Source organism: Engraulis encrasicolus, chromosome 6 (genome assembly GCF_034702125.1).
Source record: "Engraulis encrasicolus isolate BLACKSEA-1 chromosome 6, IST_EnEncr_1.0, whole genome shotgun sequence".
NCBI classification, from domain to species: domain Eukaryota; kingdom Metazoa; phylum Chordata; class Actinopteri; order Clupeiformes; family Engraulidae; genus Engraulis; species Engraulis encrasicolus.
Window position 1 is genome coordinate 4,875,847 of NC_085862.1, and position 26,666 is coordinate 4,902,512.

At 43.3% G+C, this 26,666-nt stretch overlaps 3 protein-coding genes across 3 annotated transcripts in view; all 3 read left to right on the top strand.

The window, feature by feature from the left end:
• The first annotated feature begins 1,651 nt into the window (after window positions 1-1,651).
• LOC134450159 (centromere-associated protein E-like) lies at window positions 1,652-6,818 on the top strand. The gene is made up of 9 exons (XM_063200014.1): window positions 1,652-1,943; window positions 2,088-2,240; window positions 2,684-3,620; window positions 4,202-4,310; window positions 4,706-4,813; window positions 5,040-5,235; window positions 5,595-5,767; window positions 6,148-6,263; window positions 6,696-6,818. Exons 1-9 carry the CDS (start codon window positions 1,908-1,910, stop codon window positions 6,737-6,739), a joined length of 1,872 nt encoding a protein of 623 aa, XP_063056084.1. The 5' UTR covers window positions 1,652-1,907; the 3' UTR covers window positions 6,740-6,818.
• A 452-nt stretch (window positions 6,819-7,270) lies between these two features.
• Window positions 7,271-18,715, top strand: LOC134450624 (ras-related protein Rab-11B). The gene is made up of 5 exons (XM_063200503.1): window positions 7,271-7,455; window positions 11,929-12,124; window positions 14,636-14,829; window positions 16,035-16,115; window positions 16,604-18,715. The coding sequence occupies exons 1-5, from the start codon at window positions 7,416-7,418 to the stop codon at window positions 16,747-16,749; spliced, it is 657 nt and encodes a 218-aa protein (XP_063056573.1). The 5' UTR covers window positions 7,271-7,415; the 3' UTR covers window positions 16,750-18,715.
• A 515-nt stretch (window positions 18,716-19,230) lies between these two features.
• Window positions 19,231-26,666, top strand: part of marchf2 (membrane-associated ring finger (C3HC4) 2) — an 18,566-nt gene continuing 11,130 nt past the window's right edge. Inside the window, exons 1-3 of the mRNA XM_063200015.1 lie at window positions 19,231-19,451; window positions 21,929-22,259; window positions 22,632-22,842. Coding sequence (XP_063056085.1) covers window positions 22,081-22,259; window positions 22,632-22,842 — 390 coding nt within the window. The 5' untranslated portion in view covers window positions 19,231-19,451; window positions 21,929-22,080. The remainder of the gene's footprint in view (window positions 19,452-21,928; window positions 22,260-22,631; window positions 22,843-26,666) is intronic.

Consider the following 26,666-nt stretch of genomic DNA (forward strand, 5'->3'; position numbering starts at 1 on the left):
TCAAGGGGAGTCATTTGAATACAGAGACAGAGCATGATTTAAGAAGAAAAAAAAGAAAAAATACTGTAATATGCATATCAAAATATGAATCTTTGGTGTATGTACAGAAACATGTGTGTTTTATCGTCTGAGATAAGCACTTGGATGTGTTGTGTGTCTGTATGTGTGTGTGTGAAGGCTTTAAGAATGGAAGAAGATAAACACAATAAAAAAATGTTGGTGTCTACCTCTTAGTGATTAGGTGTTGTCATTTGTGTGTTTCTACAGCAATGGATTTGTTTTAATAACTAACTGTGTTGGGTGTGAAGTACTTATTTTGGGGCATTTTAACATTGGCCTATAGGTTAGTGCAATGGTACCCATGTTTGTCTTTAGCCCCATGCTTATAAACATTCTGCTCCACATAGGATAACAAATAGGTGCAGAGGCTGGTTTACAACTGAGCTGTGGGTTTGTTGTTTTGTGAAAGTTATTTTCGGGGATTTCAGCCTTGGCCTATACTGTGGGTTAGTCCAGTGGTTCCCTGGAGACCCTTTTGGACCTAAGAATATTTACACAAACTGAATACTATGTATGACCAATTTACGTGATGGTTATATATAAATGCACACCGTCATATTATGCAAACAGTCCCTACTCTCCCTGCAAAACGTTGATGAGCAAGCATTCTGAAGTGATCAATGTGCCAGTGTTTGGCATCTGTTATTCTGATCCAAAATGCTTTTGAATGCCTCTTGTCTGTCTTTAGCCTTCATGCTGCTCCACTTAGGATAACAAGTAGGTGTAGAGGCTGGTGTACAACTGAGCTGTGGGATTAGCCTACTTCTCACAGGGAAAAGTTTGGTAGATCCATCGCAACAAGAGCAATCAGAAATAGATAGCAACCTTGGGCCCCTGGCCACCCTTTACATTGTCACTATTTCCCAATTTCAAGTGTTCTAGCCTTGGTAATGAGTGAAACGTCCAGTGATTGGATACTCTCCGCGGAGTATCCAATCACTAGGCCTTTCATGCACTACCAAGGCTAGCACACTTGACATTGGGAAATGGTGACTGTGTGTGCCTAAGGTGTGTACTAGATTGATCCAGTGGTCTGAATGAAAAAGTTGGGTCAATTAAATTTAAAAACATTGTCCTACATAGACAATAATATCTAGAGTATCGGATATCACAACCTATCAAACAAAGGACCACTTAATTAGATCCGGTCGTTGACATATCCAAGGCCCTAACTGATGACTGCAGCAAGTCAAGGCTATTTTAATTGTAGGCCTATAGCGCATTTCATACACATGCAATTCAATGTGTTTATAAAAAGTAAAAAATAAATAAAAGCACAGGGCATGGCAGGTGAAAATAAAGCAATAATAAATGGCAAGAAAATTAGTAAAAGATAAAAGCAAGAAACATGGAGAAAACAGCCTGTGTGTGTGTGCGTGTGTGTGTTTTGTTTGATCATTTGTGCTTTGGTAAGTTTCTTGTTACCCCGCCCCGTCCCATATCTAAAAATCTTGTGTTTTTGAAAAAGAACTTCCATAATGCAACATTCTAACCTTCCACTTCCGACTTGTTTGGTTTCCAACGTTACGTGGAACTGTTTACATGTAGATGGCTATTCTAACCTAATGAAGTTCTAACAAGACGTACGATGTTTTGTGGTCAAAATCTTCTCAGCCATTTTGGCTGTTGGTAAAAAAAAAAAGTTAATTTAGGGTCCTGATGATTACACATAACTTATCTCATAGGCGGTCTATTTAGCTACATTACATGCAAATGCTGGTATTATGTTGCTGCTAATCATGCTAGTGCTAGAGTAGGCAGACAATCTCCCCATCTTGCATCGTCAAGGATCAACTAACCACAACAAGCATGTATTCAGTAAAAGTTGACTTGTTCTGAGTGATTAAATGGCTGCTGGAGAAAGTATTTGTCAAGACATTAAGGTAAGAACAAGACCCGCCCATACATGGCTAAGTGTTCACTACCAAGATTCATGAACAGTCGCTGGTAGGCCTAATATCAAAAGGCTTTGTTGTTATTATTGCTTTGATATTGTTTTAATGATCATATTTTTTTATTACAATAAGCCCCTACTAGACACTGTCGTCTGTGAAGCATCTCACCTCCTGAAACTATCTGAGGACCTTGGTTTAGGCTATCCTGACCACAACAGGCAGCAGAGCGACATGTCTGGTTCAGGTCCTACTTTTAATGGATGCTCTGAGTTCAGAAAACGCCCAGTAAGTGCATTCACATCAGTTATTTGTCATTATGGTGGAGTTAGTTAATTAAGCTTCGTTAAAGGTGTAGGCTACCATTTTTTGTAACTTAGTTTCTTTCCAGATGTCATGCTGCTCATTCAGAAATGTTACCTTGCTTTTTCACATTTACCACCATCGAATTCTAAGTACAGTCATTATGTCTGTAAAATAAATGCACTTTACCCCATAGAGGCTCCATGCTTTTCTCCATGGTCTGCCATTTAACATTTCCTGAAATAGACATTTTATCTGCAAAACTGTACTTTGGTCATACTAGTAAATATTAGTTTGTTATTTAGTATATTCATGAGAGTATTAAATTTGACAATAGGCAGCATAGTTGCAATGCCAACTCTGGCCACCATCCTACACAGAGCACCTTTAAAGTGTAGGCCTAATATTCTGCCTCCCATTCTGCCTAGGCCAAACAGCCACACCACCATCGTTCACCAGAAAGTGTCTCTCTGCTGTCTGAGATGGAGATGTTAAAAAAGGAACTGCATGACATTCAGCACAAACACCAGCTTATTGCAAATGAGCTATATTGCGCCGGTGCGTGTGGTAACACTCACTTAGACCTGACACTCCTGCAGCACCAAAGTAGAGACAAGGTGCAACTTTTGGAGCAGACACGAGGCCTGCATGTTCCCAATGTCGATGCTCTCACTGGTAGGCCTACTGGGGAACAGGTGGTAAAAGACATAAAGGCAGCCCATTCAGTTGCGGCAGATGTGAATTCACCTAAAACCAAAACAAACCAAATCACTGAAGACAATATGCAAATCTTCAATCATGCTGTAGAAACGACTGAGATGAATACAATTACAGATACAACGATATTGAAGATGCAGCTAAAACTCTCTGAGAAGGAGATAGCGTCCTTGCAGGGGGAACTGAGGGCGTCAACTCTGAAGTCCAAGACTCTGGAAGAACAGCTCTTTAACGCAGAACAAAAAATGCAGTCGATGCAAGACAAATTGATAACTACCAATGAAAAGACAATTAGCTTGGAGGAAGCTCTCAGGGTATCGGGAGAAGCCATGCAGTCTCTCAGGAAGTCCCTGCAGGATCGAGACGTCGAAGCAAGCACAGCCAGAGAACAACTGAAGCTTTTGGAGAAGCACAACTTGGAACACCAGGAGACGATCAAGAAGATGACATCATCTCATGGAGCATCAGAGAATCTCTACCGAAAAAGATTGCCAGAGGTGGAAGCTGGTTTAAAAAGTTACAAAATGCAGGTGGACTTCTTGCAAGACACGTTGAGAGGAGTGGAGATCACACATAAGGAGGAAATGGAAGAACTCACCAATGAAATGGAGAAACAGACCATGCATCTGCAATACTTACAGGGTCAAGGTGAGATATAGAGGATGGCAAATAGATGTGTGTGCTGTATAATGTGATTTGTAGAGCCAGAAAAAGATCTTTCAAACAACATCATGATCTTTCAAACAACAAAATCATGTCTATGTTGCCTAAATTGACTGCAATAATAGAGGATGAACGTATGGTGTACTGCCCCCCAAATTCAGACTTCCTTATAGTCTGTTTCTGCTTCAATACTGGTGTTAGTTTCGTGCAAATGCAGTTCTAGGGCCCTTCCTTGTCACTAAAAGGGCATGCCAATTTTTGTTAAAATCCATTCCGGCCAATCCCTGTAGCCCCTTACCAGACACTGTCCCGCCACTGGGACGTTGTAATAGTCATAGAAAAAAATGAACTACCATAGTACTACACCACTATGACAATGCAAAGGGCCTTTACTAATACATTACGACTTGGTAATTGCCATTTTGGTAACAGCTCATTTATAACAGGGGTAGTGTCTTAAGGGGTTAAGTGTCTGATTTCACATGGAATGACCCAGTGCATCATATTATCCTGATATTAAGGATGACCTTTTTCTTAATCTTGTTAAACTTTAATTCAATTCTCAGTTTTGGATCTGTCAAAGAAATTGCTAAGAGAGCAACAGCGAGTCAGGAAAATCCTTGAAGGATCCACTAAATCTGAGGAATGTGCACAAATTAATTCGCAAGAAGCAAGGTAAGTTGCTGAAGCACTGACTTGGTTTTGGGAACATTTGTTGAAGGGGATGCATTGTTGCTGCATTGTAACTGTACTGAATAGAACTGCAATACTTTTCTTCTTCCTTTCCTCTGTGTTGCCTACCAAGTCTTTCTAGGTAGAACAATACTGACCTACAAAGGCAAAGTGCAGTAACTACAACGACATTGAAACTAAGAAAAAGGCCTTCAAATATTGGTTGGATATTGCAGTTGCTGCTAATTTGCAATAGCAAATTTGACTAAATGTTGACTAAATATGTAGTTATTGCACTCTGCCTTTGTAGGGCAGTATACTTTCCTTCACATTGTTCTTCATGTTTACTGTACATAGTAGTAGAAAACTAGCTGCTTGTCGTGTTTTCTAACTACCAGACAAGGCGACATGACCCAGCATGACCAGCAGTCTGGCGCTATGCCAGATGTGAGCAGGAGGGGGCAGTCTGGGGCAACAAATGACAGTAACGGTGCACAGGGAAGCAGGTGGGTCAAAGACGCCTTTGTCATTCAGTGTTACGGACACCTTCCGCCGACTGTAACTGCAAAAAAACATGATTTTTAAATTGTTTCAAGTGAATGGATGACAGCCGAGGCTTTCCTGAATTCCCTGTAACAATAAATAAATAAAAACATGTTTTTTACAGTTACAGTCAGCAGAAGGCATCCGTTACACTGAATGACAATGCCATTTTGCACGTCTTTGACCCAGGTACACATGTGGACCGGCACAGGTGGAATGTCCTCTGCAGGCCGGTCTTAGTAGCTTGCTGCATGAGTTTGTGGACCTGAAGAAAAACCTCCACGAAATGTTCGAACACAGCGCTGCAAGAGAAGACCAGAAGAGGTGTGAGTGGATGAAGGTTCTTGACAGGAGTCAAGAATGGGAGAAACGTGCAGGAAAATTGGTACGACCCAATCACTTTGAATCATCACACACATTTCGGTTGTTATACCTGTTCAGTATAGTCATGTATGCAGGTATTCCTCTACCTCTTTCATATTTTTCGCATTATGTTATCAACACTATTGATGGCCCTACCGTGGCCATCTGGTAGGGCACTCGCCTGCCATGCGGCTGACCCGGGTTAGATTATCCGGCCTGGGTCCTTTGCCGACCCATCCCCTTCTCTCCCCATTCGCTTCCTGTCTACCTCTCGTACTGTCCTGTCCATAATAAAGTCTAAAAAAGACCCAAAAAAATAGCTAACTATCAACACTATTGATGTGAAAGGTCTAAATCTCTGTCTTTTCTGATGACTAACAGGTTGACTCCGTGTCTCATGTCCACAACCCTCAAATGATTGAAAGTCAGAGAAGCCTCAGTGATGGGATGGATGGGGTGACAAGAAGGCCATTGGCCCACCACACATACTCTCCAGACGTGGTGTCTGACAAACAGGACACTGGAGCTCACTCTGGTTCTTGGAATTGTCCCATGTAACTAACCGCCTCAGTAGTACTCCATACCACCTCATGTACTTAGCTGGATATAGTCATCTTTAGTATTACTGTATACTGCCCTGCAAAGTGCATTAACTACACATTTTGTCAAAAAAAAGGGTTTATACTGAAAGTGGTAAAAAGTGGTTTATACTGAAAGTGGCTTCATAGCACCTCCTTTTATCTTGTGACAAAGCATTTTGCCCAAATGTGTCCTGTTTTAGTGATATTGCTATGTCACATTTGCTTTAACAACAATATCCAACCTAATATCAAAACTTTGAGGGCATTTTTCTCCGTTTCAGTATTGGCGTGGTTACTGCACTTTACCTTTGTAAGGCAATATAATCCCTTTGTTTCTATGTCTGCAATGACAGGCCAGATAAGGAACAGTGGAAGCCATGTCAGTTCCGCTCACAAAATGAAACCAGAACCCCTGACAGCATGAAACACTTTTCGAGGCTGCACCACCACCTAAAGGATGTCCAAACAGGTAGCAAAGTACTACAGTGCCGTTAGATCAGGGGTGGGGAACCTCTGTCTCGAGGGCTGTTTGCGGCCCTTGAGGTCGTTTTATCCGGCCCCCGATATGATTTTAATGTTATGCAGCAGCTTCACATGAAATATGACATATTTTGTAAAGGAATATTAGAAATTACATTTGCAATACAAATAAGTTATAAGTTCATAAGAATGTGGGGACTGTTCTAAAGGTAGCTGCCTTCAATATAGGCCCAAAGTGCAGGGGGAAATCCTGTTTTGTGTTCATAATACGGCCCTCGAAGGACTTTCACGGCCCTCGGATGAATTTGAAGTGGCCCCTCGAAGGAAAAAGGTTCCCCACCCCTGCGTTAGATGCATTCTGATGACAGAGAAGCCACACTGTTGCATATGAACTTGTTTCCTTTTCCACTTCTTTCCTCAGCGTGCTTCTCCATGGACACTCAAGGTTCACGACGGATGCCGTGATGTCAACCATTTCAGTTCCTTTTTTTGTTTCTATTTTGTTTTAAAAAAATAAACCTAAATTCTATTCTAAGTACCTTGATTATGATAAATGAAGATGATGCTCATTTTCAGCTGCTTATTAATTTGTTGCAACCACAATTTAGGTAATGTGTTATTGTGTACTATTAGGCCTACAACCCTACCTGACTGTAGTAGGCTCACTTGTTCCTATTTGTTTGTCCTTTATGCAGCAAAGTTTTGGATTACACTTGACTACCATTAGTAGCCATTGGCGTTCTTGCTATGCAGGTTGTCCCATTATTATCAGTGAGGTTTTTCCAAACAAATTTCTGCAATGGTAGAGACCTATATTGCTTATTTCCCCTTTCCCCTCAGAAGAAATTTAAGGCAAACAAAAAAAATGCTGACAAGACATTGCTGGATCACGGGTTTTCCACATGGAATGGACAGTGGTGAAAATACTTTGGAGGTGATTTTCTAAGGCCAAAGTCCTCCCTCTAGCGGCAGTGACTGTGTGACTCCCCTCCCCTGTCTTATCCACCAGCAGCTTTTTTACAGCTCAGGACGGAGGCGCCCCTACCTACCCCCTCGAGGCCGCTTAGGTTTCCTGCCGGTCTGACTCAGTCCGATTATCCTCACATAGAATTTTATTTGTGGGGAGCACAACACTTCCACGATGGGAACGCGCGATGATGAATACGATTACCTATTTAAAGGTATGTATTTTTTCCACTGCTCACACAAAACCAGTGTGTCTGATGCTATGTCATGGCTAGTGAATGGTTGTACCGTTAACTAGCAGCCCTGCTAGCTAACACAGTAACGTTATCAGAGTTCAAAAGAGGAAGTCTTTTAAAATCATGGTTTGTCTGCGTGAATTTTGGTTACCTAGAAATAGTATGTGGGTGGACAAATTGCTTGTCAACAAATTCAGCTCGATTCGGTCCATAGTCTGTGACTGGTTTTGGTGTTAATGCTGGCTATACACATTACATTCGCGTTTGCGGATAAATGTAGCTTGTTTGCTAGCGTTATGTTATTGTTGCTAAGTTTGCTCGGGAATCCGCCCTCTACATCTCGGGCACCCATAGCAGCCCAGTTAGTTGAGTCATTTGTGCGACTGTAATTTAAGACCACAATTATTGCAAAATCACGGCAACGTGAGAGTTTCAATCGGTGATCAAAATAGCCGGGCCCTCATATTTTGACACTAGAAGATTGATTGCATATCAGTAGCCAATGTCTAAAGAGATCATTGCTAGCCAGCTAGCAACCGGCCTCTGAGCTAACCTGGCTCCGCTAGCTGCCATTTCCTCAGACATAGGTCAGTCCAGAAAGGTCTAGAGGTACAGAATAACGTTTTCTGAAATAGCCTCATGTACTCCTCGAGAATTATATTACAGCATAATACAAGACGCTGTTATGCTTCCCATCCTCCCCCAACGCACCCATCTTTGGTTGCTGCTCCCGTTAGGAGGGATGACATTCCTGGACTCGTCAGTGTGTTGTTCTGCGGCTGTTCAGTTACCTGTCAGTGGCAGGTGTTGCTACACCCTGACACATTCGCCTTATATATGTGTGTTTTTTCAAATAGGGATAAGATAATTGTCTCAAATATACAGCTCCTTGCTGAATAAAACAGGCGTTCTTGCAGTGTACACCGAACGTCTTTGCTTGAATGATGATCACTAGCAAAATTGTACTGCACATAACGAGCAGTGCTATGGACAGCACTGACAGAAAGTGAAGCGATACAAACATGTGCCCCCTGGTGCATTGGTGAGTTTTCAGTGTTGGTGTTGCAGAAAAGTTGCACTGATGCCCAGTGCATAGTAGGAATGGATGATATTTTGTGATGCTGTACACAAGTTTTATGAGGGGAATAAGGATCACTGTCAGTTTACACTCTGAAATAACTTTGTGATAGTACCACTTTTGATAGGCTGACCATCTTAACCAACTAGCTCGTGAGTATTTTCATCGAAGGCCCTCAACTGCCCTGTCAGTGTCATTTCCCAGTGTTGTGTATACAGTCATGGCAGCGTTCAGGAAGAGCCAGTGTCTGTACCACCAAGTTATCACACCCACTGCAGTTCCATCCTGTTGACTGTCTCATCATCACTAGATGTGAATTGAGCATGACGCCCACTCCATTTATGTGGAGTAGAGTAGCGTACCTTTATTAACTCAGAGGGAAATTAAGGTGTCTGACAGCTTGCACAATACAACACAACAACAAAGACGAATGGACATTATTGCACATTGCAGTTAACATATAGCACCCACTTGAGTACAGTAATCAGTCTTACGTCTTGTGTCACTGACAAAATTGCTGATGTGTATGCTGATGGGACCTGTTGTGTGGCTGTATGTCAGAAGGAGGAACAGCAAGGTGGGATTTAGTGCATATTGAAGGAGGAAAGATGGGGTTCACTATTGTACAGTAATGATGCAAATCAGCCAAAATGTAGCAAAAAATATAATCAGTGAGGTCCATTGAAGACAACCCATACACGGTGCTATACTACTAGTTTGTACAGTATCCTTGAAAACATTTAGGATCCGCTTAATGCTATCAAAGACTGTAACTGCTACAAAGTTAAGCAAACATGTTGTTCCCATAGAGTCAAGATATGACCCAAGGGGTGGAGGGACTGGGGCATTGTTTTCCTAGCCGGATGATAACATCAACAGGCTCGCGAAAACTGACCTCACCAATGTCATAGTTAAATAATGTGGAAACCAGTTGCAGTAATAACAGTTTATCGTGAGTGTACCTCATTTAAGAATATGTAATCCAAGTTATTCATGTGACGGTGTAGACAGCAGCAGAATACACACAGCTTAAATGTTTGGGTCCTGTGTGAGGATGCTAAGGAGTAGGACATCTTCATCCTGCTCTATCCCTTTATACTGTCCAGTCGGGAATAAAATATTCTCCTGAAAGCTGACATCCACCTCAAGTGTTTTGGGGACATAATGAAGACTGTTGTGTCACCCATGTGTTTGTCGGCGTGTGGGGTTAGTTCTATATGCAAAAACAAGGTATAGCAGCGCTTATTGGAGCCATATTTTTAGACCTTGACGAAGCTGACAAATTTGACTCATTTTGGTCTGTTTATGTGGACACTGCGTTGAAGTGCTGCATTATGGCTTTAAATGAATCACTTGGCTTTGACGCCATCGTGGTTTTATGATCAGGTAATATAGTTGTTGTACAATAGGAAGTCCAGTTCCCAGTTAGTCGTGATCTGCTCTCACTGTAGTGCAGTGTAATCACATCACTGTCAGAGGATTCTGCTGCTCAGGCGAGGCGAGCTGACTGTGTGTATGTGGAAATAGAAGAGCTCACCACAAGTAGGCTATGTTGAAATATGCGCTTACACGACCAGTTTACATGCTGCACCCAAATAGCCGAAGAGAGCGCCATTAGTAGGCCATCCCTCCCTACAATGAGCTCAAATACCATGAGACTGAATGGCGGAGGATGCTACTGTATAAAATGAATAAAATATGTGGAATCGGTATGCTATAAACTAGTATCTAGAAAACTAGCACTAGACTGGTGCGAGTAGCCTACTTCCCTTAGGGGTGTTGCTTCAGATATCTAGGCTGTTCCTTTAATGTCAGAAAAAAACGGGACCCACCAGGGAATATAAATGATTACATTTAAGGCTTTAGATGTGTTTTTTCCCCCTGTAAATGGAGCAGTGAAACTTTTTTAGTTGAGCTTGTCATAAGAGCTGAAAGCTTAGTAGGGAGTAACGTCAAGAGGTTCTGTGTTCTCTGTGTGCAGAGTGGGGAAAGATTTTTGATGTCCATTCTTGGAAACCTTAGTTTTCGCAGTCGTGCTCTGCTCTCGTTCATCCTCCCTGGAGATAATACAATAGGCTGCAGATAGGGAGGAAAGAAACTCGGGGCGGCGCCAAAGAGTGGCACTGAGTCGAGCATAGGGAGCAATTACCCATAGCAACTAAGTAATAGAAAAGTGGATTAATTTTCTTTCTTTGTTTGTAGCATAAAGAACTGTGAGGTAATAAAAACTGTATTTGCATCTGTATGGGAAGTACTAGTATATCAGTGAACTGGGTGTAAAAAGATGCTCCAAACCACCTGGCATGTTCAATATCAGTATTTACCGCCCTTTCTGCACTGTGTTTGGATACGTAGGGTGTTCCATTTCTATCCATTATCTGGATGATGCCCTCAAAGCGGCAATTTTTCGAAGTGTGGACAGAAGTACACTTTTTCACACTCAACAGCCGCCCTGTTTGTTACATAGTTGAATGTCAGTTCTGTCAAACTCCTGATTCTCCCTAACAGCACTGTGACAACACAACTAACATTGTTCTCCGTGATGAATTGTATTTTGGTGGTTGGTAAACTGGTGACACACGGCAACTGTCATTTCCGTTAAATGTAACAGGCAGAATGTGATTTGGAACAACACTTCGAACACCTTCGAATTTTGCACACAACAACCACAGTAGGCGGTGCACAGTGCAGAGTCTAGAACAGGCCACAGATTTCAGTTTTATGGTGTTGTAGAGTTGTGCTGTTGAATCACTTTTTATCCTTTTAATTGTAAATACATCCTGCTTGTGCTTGCACCATAAGATATCGCAGCATTTAGCGTAAAGTCATGTCCACAAACATCTCTACTAGTTACTTTCTGAACGAGAGAAGTCAATAGGATGTTTGTGCGTTCCAGCGATGCAAAGCCTGCACAGGCAGCTACCGCAAGCAGAATACAGTCAGGAAGCAATGTGATGGGCAGATTCCAAGATTAAAAAATAAATAAATAAATAAATAAATAAACTTTTGCACAATGCGAGTAAAGTCAATTGGAGGTCTACCCTATACGATTAGTAAGATTATATCACTTGCAGCGTCTTCTTGCATTGCGGTGATCGTCCGGTGCATCAGAGGTTTGAGTCTACTGTACGTGCCTGCCTGCTGCATCTCAGCACAGCAGCAAATATTGGCCTAAAGAGACCTTGCTGTGGGGACGCTCACATCAATGCTGTAATTAGATTTCTGATGACCGTCTCTGGTAACTGTTGTTTTTTTCTGTGCAGAGCCTTCAATAAGTGTAATGACTTGAATGTTGTTGGATATGTGAGTCATTTGTGACACCTTTCAGTGCTCTGATGATTTAAATTATTTCTTCTCCTTTTGCTGTGTGACAGTGGTGCTGATTGGGGACTCTGGAGTGGGGAAGAGTAACCTGCTCTCTCGCTTCACTCGCAACGAGTTCAACTTGGAGAGCAAAAGCACCATCGGCGTGGAGTTTGCCACGCGCAGCATCCAGGTGGACAGCAAAACAATAAAGGCCCAGATCTGGGACACAGCAGGTCAGGAGCGCTACAGAGCCATCACATCAGCGTAAGTCACATCGGTCTGTCTGTGTGTGTGTGAGTGCGTGTGCGCACACGCGTGTATGTGTGTGTGTGCGCGTATGTATGTGTGTGTGCGTGTGCGCGCATGTGTGTGTGTGTGTGTGTGTGCGTGTGCGCGTATGTGTGTGCGCGCGTATGTGTGTGTGTGTGTGTGTGCGTGCATGTGTGTGTATGTGTGTGTGTTGAGGACATTTACATTTGTGCACAGCCTACAGTGTGAGAGTCATAGAGCTAAAGTAGGCCTGTGGTGAGTGAGAGTGTCTTTATGAATGGTGTTATTTGTGCCCACCGTCCGCATTTTCCTCCCCATGCTTCCTGTTTCCTCTTTTAAGTTTTGCCCGCTAATTCATTGGCCATTTGACGTGGTTAATCGGCAAGTGTACAACTGTAGAATTGCTTTTTGTTTTTTTTAATCTGTTATAAAGTTTAAAGGAGTCACAAGCAAGGACATTTGAAAATGGAGGAAAATATTCCAAAAACTGAATGTCAAGACACTTCATTAAATAGAGACCGTTACCAAGTGGTGGAAAAAAGGTTGCGTGTAAAAAGAAATGGGTGAGGGAGAGAGTGTGAGTGTGAGTGAGAGAGTGAGATTGAGACGGGGTGAACACAAAGGGTGGCATAAAGCACCACACTCTAATGGATTATTTTGCTGGATGTCATATCTGGGTCCAATCTGAAAATGGCTGTTTGTGACAACGGAATTTCCTGGATGATTTTCAAAGTAGTTGGTACATCATGGACATTGGACAGCGTGCTGGTGTAGGGCTGCACAATTAATCGAATTTTAATCAAAATCGCGATTTTGGCCGCCACGATCATAAAACATGAAAATCGCGATTTTATGGGAGGAAATTCAGTGTTCCATCTAAGCTGCGCACCTGCAGACTTGTGCACTGCTCGCACGTTCTCAGCACAAAGACATTTCAGCCAATAGTAATATTGTTGACAACTGTCTCTGGGTGGAGGCAGAGTCATGGCTCTGGGTGGAGGATAAGTCTGTGAACCAATAAGCAGACAGTACTGAGAGGGAGCGGGCGGCAGCATTTTGGCAGGCTGGCTGGGAGTCGGAGACGGAAATCGCCCTGTCAGTGGACTCACTGCTGGGCAGTGGAGTGGAGTTGTGTCATCCTAATGGTGGATATATATGAGGAATTCAAACATTAAACCAGCCATTGCATGATGCTGGAGTCTCTGAAGGTGTTTTGAAGCTATGTGCTTTGACCAGCAACCGTTTGTGATTATGGGAAACCAAGAGAAATAGCTTTATTTCTGGTCTAAAAAAATCGCTAGTTAGCATGCTAACACAAACGAAATAAGCTAAGTAATGTTGTCTACAACAATTAGAGTGGCTGTTACTCACAACTCATTAACACCAACCTGCGTGTAGATATCATAGCTGTTTTGGTGGAGAACTAATGTAAAGTTACACTGGTGCAGTGAGTTAGATTACAATGAGTTAAATTCAACACAATTTGTAGCTGCCATAGTTGCTTCTGCTTCCTACATTCTCAAATGTGTTAGCTTGCTAGCTTGACAAATGCACTGCAGTCCAAATTGGCAGAACCTAACAGAACTCTAGGCAATAATACACATCATGAAGCTATGTTTTATTTAAATGGTTATGTTTTCATGCCAAGTCATGAAGTATTACTTTACAGACCAGAGCATATGCATATTATTAAATTCAAAAGTGACAGCTCTTCAGCACAGCCCTTTGATTTCTCAACTCACTCTCTCTTTCCCTAGTAAAAACACAGAGATAACCTTCTTCTAACTCTACTCACAGGTGCACTACCTCCAGTCCAGAATTGAAATTAGCTGGGAATCAATAGACAGCACAAACGTTAAGCTTATCAAGTTGGTTATGCTGCCTTGCTTTGTGAGTGTAGACATGCCATCATGCAGACCACAGCTTCTTGGTGGCCTAGGTACACACATGTTCTGGTCTTCACTCACCCTGCCCTGCCAATGTCATATTACAAATCAAACACAGTGATTACCCCCACTTCCTGAAATAGGCCCTACTTGTGTTTTTGCAAGTGATTTGGGAAAATACAGTGTGATGCCACTCAGTTGGCCTGTTGAGGAGCCAATAAGATCTTGCCACTGTAGGCCTATGGCATATTTTATCATATTCACTACATAACTTTACTGAAATTTTAAGAAACAGATTTTTTTTAAATTTGGCTTTATTGTTTTTGATAGGCTACTCTGGAATGGGAGGTGGCGTGTGTGTAATCGTGATTATAATCGAAATCGCAATTTTCATCAAAATAATCGTGATTATGATTTTTTCCATAATCGTGCAGCCCTATGCTGGTGTACCAAACACTCAATTTCCCTCGGGATCAATAAATGATACTCTACTCTACTACTCTAAACAGTGTGTTGCTGTTCCTTCAGGTATTACCGGGGTGCGGTGGGAGCGAGAGAGACAGAAAGACAGACAAAGAGCGAGAGTGTGTCTCTAAACATTATGGTGCTGTTCCCTCAGGTATTACCGGGGTGCGGTGGGAGCGCTGCTGGTGTATGACATCGCCAAGCACCTGACCTATGAGAACGTGGAGCGCTGGCTGAAGGAGCTGAGGGACCACGCTGACAACAACATCGTCATCATGCTGGTGGGCAACAAGAGTGACCTGCGCCACCTCAGAGCCGTGCCCACCGACGAAGCCCGCGCCTTCGCAGGTACACACGCACACACACACACACACACACACACACACACACACACACACACACACACACCTCAGAGCAGTGCCAACCGACGAAGCCCGCGCCTTCGCAGGTACACACAGACACAGACAAACACACACACCTCAGAGCCGTGCCCACCGACGAAGCCCGCGCCTTCGCAGGTACACACACACACACACACACACACACACACACACACACCTCAGAGCAGTGCCCATCAATAAAGCCTGTGCCTTCGCAGGTACACACACACACACACACAAACACACCTCAGAGCCGTGCCCACCGAAGAAGCCCACGCTTTTACAGGTACACACGCATACGCACACACACACACATGTTGGATACCGGATCCACTGCTTAAGATCCTGCCGGACCCGGATCCTGTGAAAAACCCTATTATCCTGCCGGAACCGGAACCGGATCCGGTGCATTTCTAGTTTTAATATCATGTACGGTTACTTTGAGGCGTTTCGGAATGCAAATGACCCTAAGTGCAAGGGAGCACGTTGATTTAGAGCAGGGGTCAGGAACCTATGGCTCTAGAGCCACATGTGGCTCTTTTGGGAACCGTATATGGCTCTTATTTATCTGGGGTTGCCAACCATCCTTTGAATACGGAATGGTCCTATATTTATAAATAAAAGTACAGATTCCATATTGAATTGAAACGGGACATGGGACGTTAAAATGAGTTAAAATGCAGGAAATTACATCTTAGAAATACAAACTTTTCAGGGGGAGGACTCCCAGACCCTCGCCATAATGATGTTGACAGTTGGCAACCCTCTACTGACATGTTATCAATTAAATTAATAACTTGACAGTACACTCTAAGATTGTTGGGCAATACATGCTTTTAATTGTATTCAGTGTTTTTAAAATGGTATGGCTCTTGTGAAATTTTCTTTTTAAAAATTTGGCGTTTATGGCTCTCTCCACCAAAAAGGTTCCTGACCCCTGATTTAGAGGGTGTGAGATTTATCATTGCAGATCATGTGTAGAAACAGCCATTGCATGTTTGTATACAGATTTATTTTATTTTTTTTGTACTTGCCAACATTGCAAATTTCACTCGTACAAAATAATCTAGAAGGAATTATATGAACATGATGATGCCAGCTCTGGAACCATTGCATCAGATCAGCCATGTGAGGTTTAACTCAATTTTTTTGTTTGTTTGTTTTTTTCCACAGAGAAAAACAACCTTTCTTTCATTGAAACATCAGCCTTGGACTCAACAAATGTGGAGGAGGCTTTCAAGAACATCCTGACAGGTACTTGACCCCACTAGTGAGACTTTTATAAGGCAAACTACTGCTGCTGGTCAACTGTGGCCTTATTTCAAACAGCATTTTTGCAGTCATTTCACATAGCATTGTTTGGCTATCCTAAGCGTAGAGTTCATTAATTCTGAACTGCAATTGTTGTCTATGGTGGAAGTGTGTGTGCGTGTGTGTGTGCGCGTGTGAGTGTGCGTGTGCGTGTGAGTGTGAGTGTGTGTGTGTGTGCGTGTGCGTGTGCGTGTGCGTGTGCGTGTGCGTGTGCGTGTGCGTGCGCGTGCGCGTGCGCGTGCGCGTGTGTGTGTGTGTGCATGCTGTTAGAACTTGGGTTTTGCTATTGAAATTTCCCCGATTTGCCACATTGCCCAGCACATACATTTGAAATGTTTACATACTTAGATTAACTTTATTGCCACACACTTCCCGCATTCATTTGTTTATTCTTGGTTCTTCTTTCCATTCCATTTCCTGCTGTCCTCCAGAAATCTACCGGATTGTGTCCCAGAAGCAGATAGCTGACAGGTCCGCCCATGACGAGTCTCCAGGCAACAACGTAGTGGACATCAGCGTGCCCCCTACCTCTGACGGCCAGAAAGGAAACAAGCTACAGTGCTGTCAGAACCTGTGATGACGCCACACCCCCCTGCCCCCCCCCCCCGAACACACACAGATGCGCACACACACATGTACACAGACACACACATACACACACACATGCATACGCATACAGACGGCCTTCACTTTTCACCTTTCACCTTCTTTTCCTTACAAAAGTCCTTCTTTACACTCATCATCTCCTGCTTTACTCCTGTGTATTGTGTTGCTGCTGTCTTGCTCTCTCGCTCTCTCTCTCTCTCTCTCTCTCTCTCTCTCTCTTGACCTCTGCCATTTCCACAGAAATCTAGAAAGGCTCAGAACACATCTCATCTTCTTCTAGATGACATTCCTTCTGTGTGTGTGTGTGTGTTTTCTCTGTCTGTCTGTCTGTCTGCCTGTCTTCTTCTCTCTCTTTACCCGTCTTTGCTTTCTTTCCTCTGTCCTCGTATCTATTTTTCTCTCCTCTCTCCTTTCCTTTCTCTGCTGCGCTGCGCTGGCTTGCAGATCTCTCGTGACGTCTCGACCGGCTGTGCGTTACGCTACGTTTTGGCAGCTGCTGGTTGTAATGGCCGCCGCTGATCATGTGACCCGCTCCCGCTTGAACGGGAATGGTGAGAGATCAGCGTGACCCCCTCCCGAGCTTATCAGCCCGTCCGGCCGTTTCCTCAGAATCACTGAACAAAAACAAAAAAAGAAAGAAAGAAAAAAGATATACGTGTGTGGCGAGTTGACCGATGTACAGTAAAGAAGCAAAAACAAACGCGTCATGTTTGGGATTCGAGTAAACTTGACTTGACTGACAAGTGGTTCCAGGGAAACTGCTGGTGAAATGGAATTTGTGAGGTCTAGCAAAGAAAACCACAAGGAGGGCTGCAATCATATTTGTTTGTGCGTTTTGTTTGTTTGTTTTTGTTTGTTTTAATTGTTTTTTGTTGTTGTTTTGTTTTGTTTTTGGTATAATTTCTTCTCTTTTGAAAAGGCAAAACATTTCAGAACAGCACATGTACCTTTTGTGTCGGAGGCATTGCGTGTAGTAGCTAGTTGTCATTTGGAGGAGATCTACAGCTGGCTTCCTGCGATTCAGTCTGCGTTTGGTTCATGAAAGGAGAATAGACAGCAGACTTGCTGTCTGGGAGGCCAGGACAGTGTACTACAAAGATGCTGAAATGGCGAACCCTTTTTTCATTGTTCATCCTAACCTGGAGGTAGTTGTTAACCTGATGAGGGAAAAGCTGGTTGGCTTTTATAAAGTTATTAAGAGTATGGAGCCCCAGGCTTCCGAACAGATTACCAAGTACTTCTGGGTTGACGGGGCACCTAAGTCACGCCCTCTACTTCCTGGTTCATGGGGCAGGGGGAGTCAAAAAATAATTACTGGGCTTGAAAATGAGTGCTTTTTTGACACCAATCCAAACCTTGGACCTCCACCTATGCACCACAAATCCAAAAATCACTCATTTTCAAGCCCAGTAATCATTTTTTGACTCCCTCTGCCCCATGAACCAGGAGGTAGAGGGCGTGACTTAGGTGCCCCATTGAACACCAGGGTCATCCCTCAACGGTCCTTGTAGTACAGTCCTTCCCCCCCGCATGAAGACACATCCAGTGTCAATCATTTCAGTAAAGCATCAATCAAACTACTAATTCTAGTTTAAAGAATGGAAGAAAACTCTAATCAGTACTTAAACCACACAAAGGGTTGTGCACCAAACTTAAGATCAACTTGAGCTTTGCGACACCCGGGAATGGTGAACGAGGTGGAGAGGAAATGTTCAGCGTCGGCCACAAAAAAAAATGAATCTTTAACTTGTGAAGAGACTTTACATTGCTGGTTGGTTTTGAAAATGCCTTATGTTTCCCCACATCGTCAACATGCCTTGTTGAAATGTGGGACTATGTATAACTCATGCATCATCACTTTACATCACTCAATTCTGTTCATTTGCCTTTTATCAAGTAATGTTGAAATACAAATAAACCAAATCCATGTCAAACCAGTGGCAGAGTGAGCTTGTGTTGATGTAGGTTAATTGCCCTAAGAGGCATTTTTATGGTATGTTAATGTTACACTACAAACACACCTTTTCATTACTATCTCGTGACTGTCATGTTATAGCCTACAGACAGCTACTCCTGTGTAAGGAAGATTCATAAGGAATGTTTTCTATTCAATTAGTTTCACATTGTAAAATTATCACGTCATGAATATCTATCAAAGTTAACATTTATGGAAATAAATAAGCTTTTTCTTTATATTACTATGTTTGGAAAGCTGCATGGTTGCTGTCGTGGTGGGAATAATGAGAATGGGCCTACAAAAATGATTGCACACTATCTTAATTAAATTGTCATTGAGTGGTGCCATTGAGTTTGACAACATATTTGAGGGGTAAAGTTACTACGGGAGGGCAAGAGCCGTGGTGTGGATCATCCGAGTATAATTTCCCAAAAATAATATTTGATGCGCTCTCTAGCGGCTCGATAATACTACTGTCATGTAGCCGTGCCCAGCACCACCAGAGGGTCTGGCTGCTCAGAAAAGTCTATCGGAGGTTGGCTTGCTAGCGTTCCGCTAGCGTTCCGTTTCTTCTGCAGAAATATACAGATGCGAGACACCGATTGCGATGCTAGCCAGTCGCCTAGGGAAAACAAATAGGTCTCGCTTACTGCTTTAGGAACACGTTTCAAACATCTGGAACATAAGAAAGCCATGGTGAGAGAACACAACACCTTGTAAGTATCCGGTGATTTATTCACCCATGTTCAAAAACTATTACGGTTTTACCCATGCTAGCTAGCTTGATGGCTAGCCAGCTATCGTTAGCGAAATTGGACATTTTAATACGATTGGCTTGCTAGCTAGTCTGTTGGCTAACTGGGTATTGCTTTGTGTCAACGTTGTTCAAAACACAACAGCTTTAACCTGCTTTTGAAGAGCAAATTAATATTGTCAAGATGTATTTGTGATCGATGGCTTTTGTTGATGTTTGATTGTACGCCCGTAGAGCAAACACTGCTAATATTTGGCTATTGTATCGAATGCCTGGGTTTTGTTAACATGGTTAGCAGTCAACACTGGTGAAGCTGGTTAGGCCATAACAAATACACGGCCTTGATACAATACACTATCGCTAGTCTGGCGAAGTATCATTTCAATAATGCCATGATCATATTTGTCAGTAAATTATTACGGATTTGTATGTAGAATATTTCAGTGACAGCGGCCTCTGCGCCCTGTGTGTGGGTGTGAACTTCACCTCCAGACATGGGCTTCTACCATCTGTGAAGATGACCAGCTAGTCTAGTTTGAAAAGCTATCACAGATAGCACCAAAGCGATAGATGTCTGTCTAGACAGCTACCACGATATGTTTGTAACGTACGCTTGCCCAAGCTTGCAAATGTTATGTTGACGAGTGAAACAATGGCTGAATAAATTGGCTGCTGTTAGCCAACATATTGTCTGCTGTGCTTTCCCACGGCGTTGTGGTCATTAGCAATGATCTGTTCTTACGATCTAATACTACGATGGCGAGAATAATAGGCTAATTAACCTTAGTTGATGAAACATTTTAAGCCGATAAATAGCACCAACAATGACTTGACATGCTTCAGAACATCTGGATGTGAACTGGAGTAGCAGGCCCGCCTGACCAATTACTTAATTTGAAATAGCTAGTCACCCATGGTTCGGGTTATTATTATGATGTTTAACTACCGAATTAAACATGTGGTTACGTAAGTATGGGTTTGATGGGATGACAATCCTGGGAGGTGAGTGATGGTCAGCCAGGGTACCACCACCAGCAAACATGATGCATACTAATGCAGGCTATGATTTCACACGCTAGTAGGCAGTTTCACTCTAATATTTAATGACAGCACGGTGGGACATGAAACATAATGTTGCCTTTAAACGCTCCACCTTATTTCAGGAAATTGCTTATGCCTATCTGTAGTTATGCCCTGGTGAAATAGGGGAATACTTGGACTTTCTTTTCTCTCTGTTTGCAGTGCCTTGTTTGACAGTAGGCCTATAGCCATATTTTTTAGCATTGGAAGTCTACGGTGCCAAATAATGTGCTTATAAAGCACAAACATGAAAGTAAAATTCAACAAAGTGCTATAAGCTATGCTAATAATTTCAATTTAAGTACTGAACACACTAAGAAGATGCACTAAGAAATTGCATGCACATTCATGTGTAATACATGGAAATGCTGCAAATATGTGGACGTAAAAACTGAAAAGAAAAGGTGGAATTTTCTTTTAACCCTGGGCCTGGATGGAATTTTAATAACCCATAAGCCTGCATATGTCCTGCATAAGAGTAAGAGATTGTGGTCAGCAGAACAGTACAAGTTACATTTTATTTTTTTATTATTCCACATATAATACATGTATTACATTCTGTGAGCTAGTAGAAGTCTATGCAGAAATCAGTGGGCTTAAATCATGCATTGTTATGCAAATGTATGGGAGACATTTTCTACATGCATGCTAAGATTTGTAAGGTAGGCTACTCATCCATGCAACCTCTCGAGCATCGATGTTAGTGTCGGTGTTGTGCTCAAAAGCGACTCCCTGCCAGAAAACGACTGACTTCATAGACTGCCCCCTTGTTACTCTGGACTAAAGAGAGTTAGCTACTATACCAAAGTCACTGTACATTCACCTGGCACCCTCCCCTGTCACCCCAGAAATGTTGGTGAGTATATCCCTTTGCAATCCTGACTTACAGGGGGCAGTCACATTCTGGCAACGCCTTGTAACTAAGCGGTTGCAAGAATATGACTGCCCCCTGTAAGTCAGGATTGCAAAGGCCAATACTCACCAAATTTCTGGGGTGGCAGGTGTATGTACAGTGAATTTGATGCAGTTGACCCTCTGTAGTCCAGAGTTACAGGATGGGAGTGCACGAAGTCAGTCGTTTTCTGGTAGGGAGTCGCTTTTGAGCACGACACCGGCATGGTATGTTAACTTATTCGGGATGGCTAGAGCACGTTAAGGCTACATACAACAATGCTGAAGATCTAAGGGAGCTAGACTACTACATTTGCCTGGTTAACACCAGACCTAATCACAAGTGAGATCGATTGTGTAGTACTAAAGGCAGTATGGGAATTCCCAGGCTACTACTACATGGCGTACGTTCTGTTGTTGTTGTATTGTTTGTAACTTTGCTCTATCTCTGGTCTTGTCCCTCCACAGCAGTAGGGTGTAAAAGGAGAGGAGAGGAGAGCAGAGCTGCGGGAGCACTGGTGGGCCGCCTGGGCTGCCTGCTGCTGCCCCATAGCTCCCACTCGCCCCCTCCCCGTGCCCCTGCCCCCCCTTCTCCTCCCGACCCCCTGGACAGCCCAGACATGACCACGGGGGAGTGTTGCCACCTCCCGGGTTCACTCTGCGAGTGCACCGGCAACGCCGCCCTGTCCAAAACCGTGGAGGAGTCCGACAACAACCGCCGGGCCCAGTACGTCACCCAGGTCACGGCCAAAGATGGCCGCCTCCTGTCCACGGTCATCAAGGCTCTTGGCACACAGAGGTATGACACCTTGATCATAATTAAGCATTGTATTATAGTCTCTAACGCAGATGGACTGACTTCTTACTCAAATGCCTGTGAAGTCAAAGTAGTGATCTTGCTTGATGTTTTTTTTTGTTTGTTTGTTTGTTATTTCATTATTTCATTGGCTGTTTTGTTTTTGTGCTATTTGGGGGATTATTTCAACATTTGCAGTGTCGGAATGTTCATCCATAGTGAGTGACAACCGTAACCGTATCTCATCTCATCTCCTCTCCTATCCTCTCCTTTTCTCTTCCCTCATCTTCTCTTCTCTTCTCTCATCTTCTCTTCTCTTCTCTCATCTTATCTTTCATTCTCCTCTCATCTTCTCTTCTCTCCTCTTCTGCAAAGCTCGTTCTCGTTCAGCGACGGCCCCATCTGCCGGATATGCCACGAGGGTGGTAACAGCGAGGGCCTGTTGTCCCCTTGCGATTGCACGGGCACGCTGGGCGCGGTGCACAAGAGCTGCCTGGAGAAGTGGCTCTCCTCCTCCAACACCAGCTACTGCGAGCTCTGCCACACCGAGTTCACCATTGAACGACGGCCGCGACCCCTCACAGAGGTAAAGCAAACCAAACCCGCTGTTCACAATCACATAACCACGCACTAGCAGTCATGGGTAAGCGGTTAGGGCAGTGTTTCTCAACCGCTTTTTAGGCGAGGCACCCTTTCAATTCGTGAAAAATTTAAAGGCACCCCAAACCAACAAGCCGTAACATGGTATCGCATCCGATACCACAAAAGCTTCGAAAAGTAACACATTTGAAGACATTACACGACCTACGTTCAAAGTTGCGGCTGACTGGGGCGACCTTTATTGTGCGTAAATGGCAGATGAAAGATTCCACTGACTAGCATTAACCTATCAATTTAGACAAATGTATTATATTACATAATTTATTTATCAGCCACGTATCCGTGGTACCCCTGAGGGGGGCCCGCGGTACCCCTGAGGGGGGCCCGCGGCACCCCAGGGTGCCCTGGCACCCCTGTTGAGAAGCACTGAGTTAGGGCGTCAGACTTGTAGCCTAAAAGGTTGCCGGTTAGCCTCTCGACCCGCCAGGTTGGTGATGGGAGTAATAAACCAGTGCTCTCCTCCCCCATCCTCCTCCATGACTGAGGTAACCTGAGCGTGGTACTGTCGCGCCACACTGCTTCGCTTTGGGCGCCATTGGGGCCTGCCCCCTTCCACGGGTGAGGCATTAATGCAATTTCTTTGTGTGCAGTGTGCAATGTTCACTTGTGTGCTGTGTCACAATGACAATGGGAGTTGGAGTTTCCCAGTTGGGCTTTCACTTTCTTTCACTTTCACTTGACCGCCCACGATTGACAGAAGATGTGTCTGACACCAGGGTTTTTTGTTTTTTTTTAAATTCCGTGTGCACGCGGAGTATAATTGACTGATGGATCCGCCATCGCTGTCAAAGTTGACATTTCTGATCTTTTGGCGGAGGCAATGGATCCCGACGGTCCCCACAATGCATTTCGTGCCCGACCATACAAAGTCAAAGGGATCTGGCATCGGAGAAGACTAGACCAGTCTGATCACCACATTACTCAACTGGCACAGCGGGCACGGTTGGCCATCACAAACGTTCCACTTGGTTTCCCTTTTTTAGTGCTTCCTTTGTTTAAAAAGAAGCGCAAATTTTACTGCAGAATTGCAATATATGTTTTATGGACAAATTACTGCATTTCAGTGTTTACAGTGTCGTTTGAAGTGTTTTAGTGTCCAAAGTACTGCATTCATTGCCAAAAACTATAGAAATACTGCAGTAAAACTATAGTTTTTGTAATGCAGTTTAACACAGTTTTTTTTCCTCACAAGGGATCAGAGAGTAGGGATGAGTCATCAGCCCTCATTAAAAAGAAAAAAGAAGTCATCATCACAGTCTTGGTACAGGTCATGCCTACAGTATGTGTCACAGCACTGCTATGGGTTATGACTGAACCCAAGACATTGTGTAAGAAAGCATCGCAATACTGTACTTCACAGATGATCACTGTGAATCATAGAAGCAGAGGTGCGTAGTGTTGGCTTTAAAGTCCTGCCTTCTTGTAATCCATGTGCTCCACCTGTCTACGTAAGACAGAGATTCTCAACATTTAGACATTATCTACTTGTATGAAGACTTGTGGTTATTATAAGCCAATAAGTTTGTACATGGTCAGACCATGTGTTTGTTACAAATACATACAAACTGTAAATGACTTTTTAATTTACAGACAGACAGACTTTTATTGTGCCCAAGGGGAAATCCTTATTCGTAACGGCACAGTAGAAGGTTGAAGAGCCCACGACCAGTGCAGTGGTGTCAACAACACTTGTGAGCTTTGGTTGGTGACTATGTAGCACTGACTCATTACTTCTGTGTGTTTATGTGAAGAGCAAATATACAACCTTGCTTTGCTGTCCAAATATACAACCTCGCTTTGCTGTCCAAACTGCAGTAGGCTGTTCCTGTCTTCATATTTGGCTAAGCGAGAGTTAGTTTGCTGTCCAAAGTCCAGTTTTGGGCTTGCATACATGTATATCTGACATGGTTCACAAACTTGAACAGTGATCATAAGCTGTCACTGTGTCACTGTGATTTTTTTCGCTGCCATTGGTGGCACAGCACTGTGTCTCAGCAGTTTTGCTTTAGACGTAAGCTTTGTATTGCTGTACAGGAGTGTCAGCCTGTAACATGAAGCATAATGTTACAACACTATTTCTGAACAAGCGTCAGGTGAAATACAACTCTATCAGTGACTAATCAGCCATTTCCCTTCATAGTACAACTCGCTGGAAGTCCAATATGGTAGTTCTTTCTGCGAGTTTGTTGTATGAGATTGTGTGTGGGTTTTTTTTTTTTTTTTTTTTTTATTGTTTTTTTTTAATGAAAATCCTGTCATATTCAGCTTGGTGCAGCAGGTAGCCTGTGTATCATTAGCCAGAGTGTCTGACTGTACAACCATGGGCCAGTCGGTTCTCTCAAAGGCAACACGGTGTTCCCGCCCGGCTGATAGCTTGTCCATGTGTGTTGTTTATAAAGAGGAACTGCACTACATGGACCTCGACATGCGCTATATAGCTCTTTTCCATGGCGTAGCGTAGCCACAAATACACAATGATTCAGTTCCTGTCTTTGTTGTGATCTGTGTCTAAGGTTAAAATGAACCACACACTCTGGTCAGCTGCCATCTAGTAACTGTAGTCAGTGAAGTGAAGGTGCATGATGGTCTTGGTTCTTGGTCTCCAAACAAAGGCCCGTGGGCCAAATCCGGCCGGGGCATGGCAAACATTTGGCCCGCCATGAGGTTAGAACAAATGAAAACATATCTGTGCGCTATCTGTTGGTCAATTTGTTTTCAATCACTAAAACTTCAGTTGGTCATAAATCATTCACAGGGAGTTAGAATTGTGCTAACAGTCTCATAGCAGACATGGACAAGAAGGGAAAACGGAAAAGCTAAAATCTGTTCTCTGTCTAGACATCTAACTTGTTTCTTATTGGGTTGGGGCGTTGGTTTGGACCGCAGCCTCACTTGCTCTACATAATGTGGCCCTTGGAGAAAAATAATTGGAGACCACTGGTCTAGGTGTTATGCATACCAGAAGCGTTTTTTTTTTCAGAGAGCGGGTTTACTTGGTCATGTTTTACTCCCCATTTGCCAGTAAAACGTTTAGACTAGACTCCAATTAGTGAAGTGAAGTATCGAGTTCAGGGTTTGGTGGCACTCTTATTTGTCTGATTTTTTTTTTTTTTTACAAGGCATTGATTTCATGTGTGCATAAGCCACATCAGAGCTGGCCACATGGTTGAGTTGAGACTCCTTAAAGCATGTTGCAGTGTATAGCCTCACTCCACACCAAAACCTGGCAATGGCATCATGCCCTGAAGAAGGCCCAACTGCCGCTACGCGTGAGCAATTTTAAAGTCCTTAATGGACATGTCATAATAATAAAGACATTCTTAACTATACTTTTTCTTTTTTTTTTTTTTCAAGTAACTTTTGAACATCCTGTCCCATTCAGGTTCAGCCTGTGAATGGGCTAATGAGGTTCACTTTCACCGCTGACGTCATGTCATCGCTGTTTTTCTTCCTTCACCTTTTTGGCTAGATGTGGTTTAAAATGGGGTTTCCAATATGAGGCTCAGGAAAATTCTGAAAATACCCAGTGGGGTCTGGCTGAGCATGTGTGGGGGGAAGTGGAATGGTATGGAAGTCTAGGCTTTGTGGAAGTGAGTGGTGTCTAGGCAACAGTGCCGGGGGCATTGTTCTAGAATGAACTTTCTTTCTCAAGGTGGGAGGCATAGACTCAGCTAGCTACCAAGAGCCTTCAGTTGTTTGTGTGCATTAGAAATTAGTCACAGGTACTCATAAAAAGCTCCTGCTATGTGG

Bases quoted from the DNA above. Each gene is read 5' to 3' on its own strand.
- LOC134450159 (XM_063200014.1), top strand. From the start codon at position 1,908: ATGGCTGCTGGAGAAAGTATTTGTCAAGACATTAAG. The intron at 3,621-4,201 runs GTGAGATATAGA...TTCAATTCTCAG, and splicing joins GCAATACTTACAGGGTCAAG to TTTTGGATCTGTCAAAGAAA. The intron at 5,236-5,594 runs GTACGACCCAAT...GATGACTAACAG, and splicing joins AGAAACGTGCAGGAAAATTG to GTTGACTCCGTGTCTCATGT.
- LOC134450624 (XM_063200503.1), top strand. From the start codon at position 7,416: ATGGGAACGCGCGATGATGAATACGATTACCTATTTAAAG. The intron at 12,125-14,635 runs GTAAGTCACATC...CTGTTCCCTCAG, and splicing joins TACAGAGCCATCACATCAGC to GTATTACCGGGGTGCGGTGG. The intron at 16,116-16,603 runs GTACTTGACCCC...GCTGTCCTCCAG, and splicing joins TTTCAAGAACATCCTGACAG to AAATCTACCGGATTGTGTCC.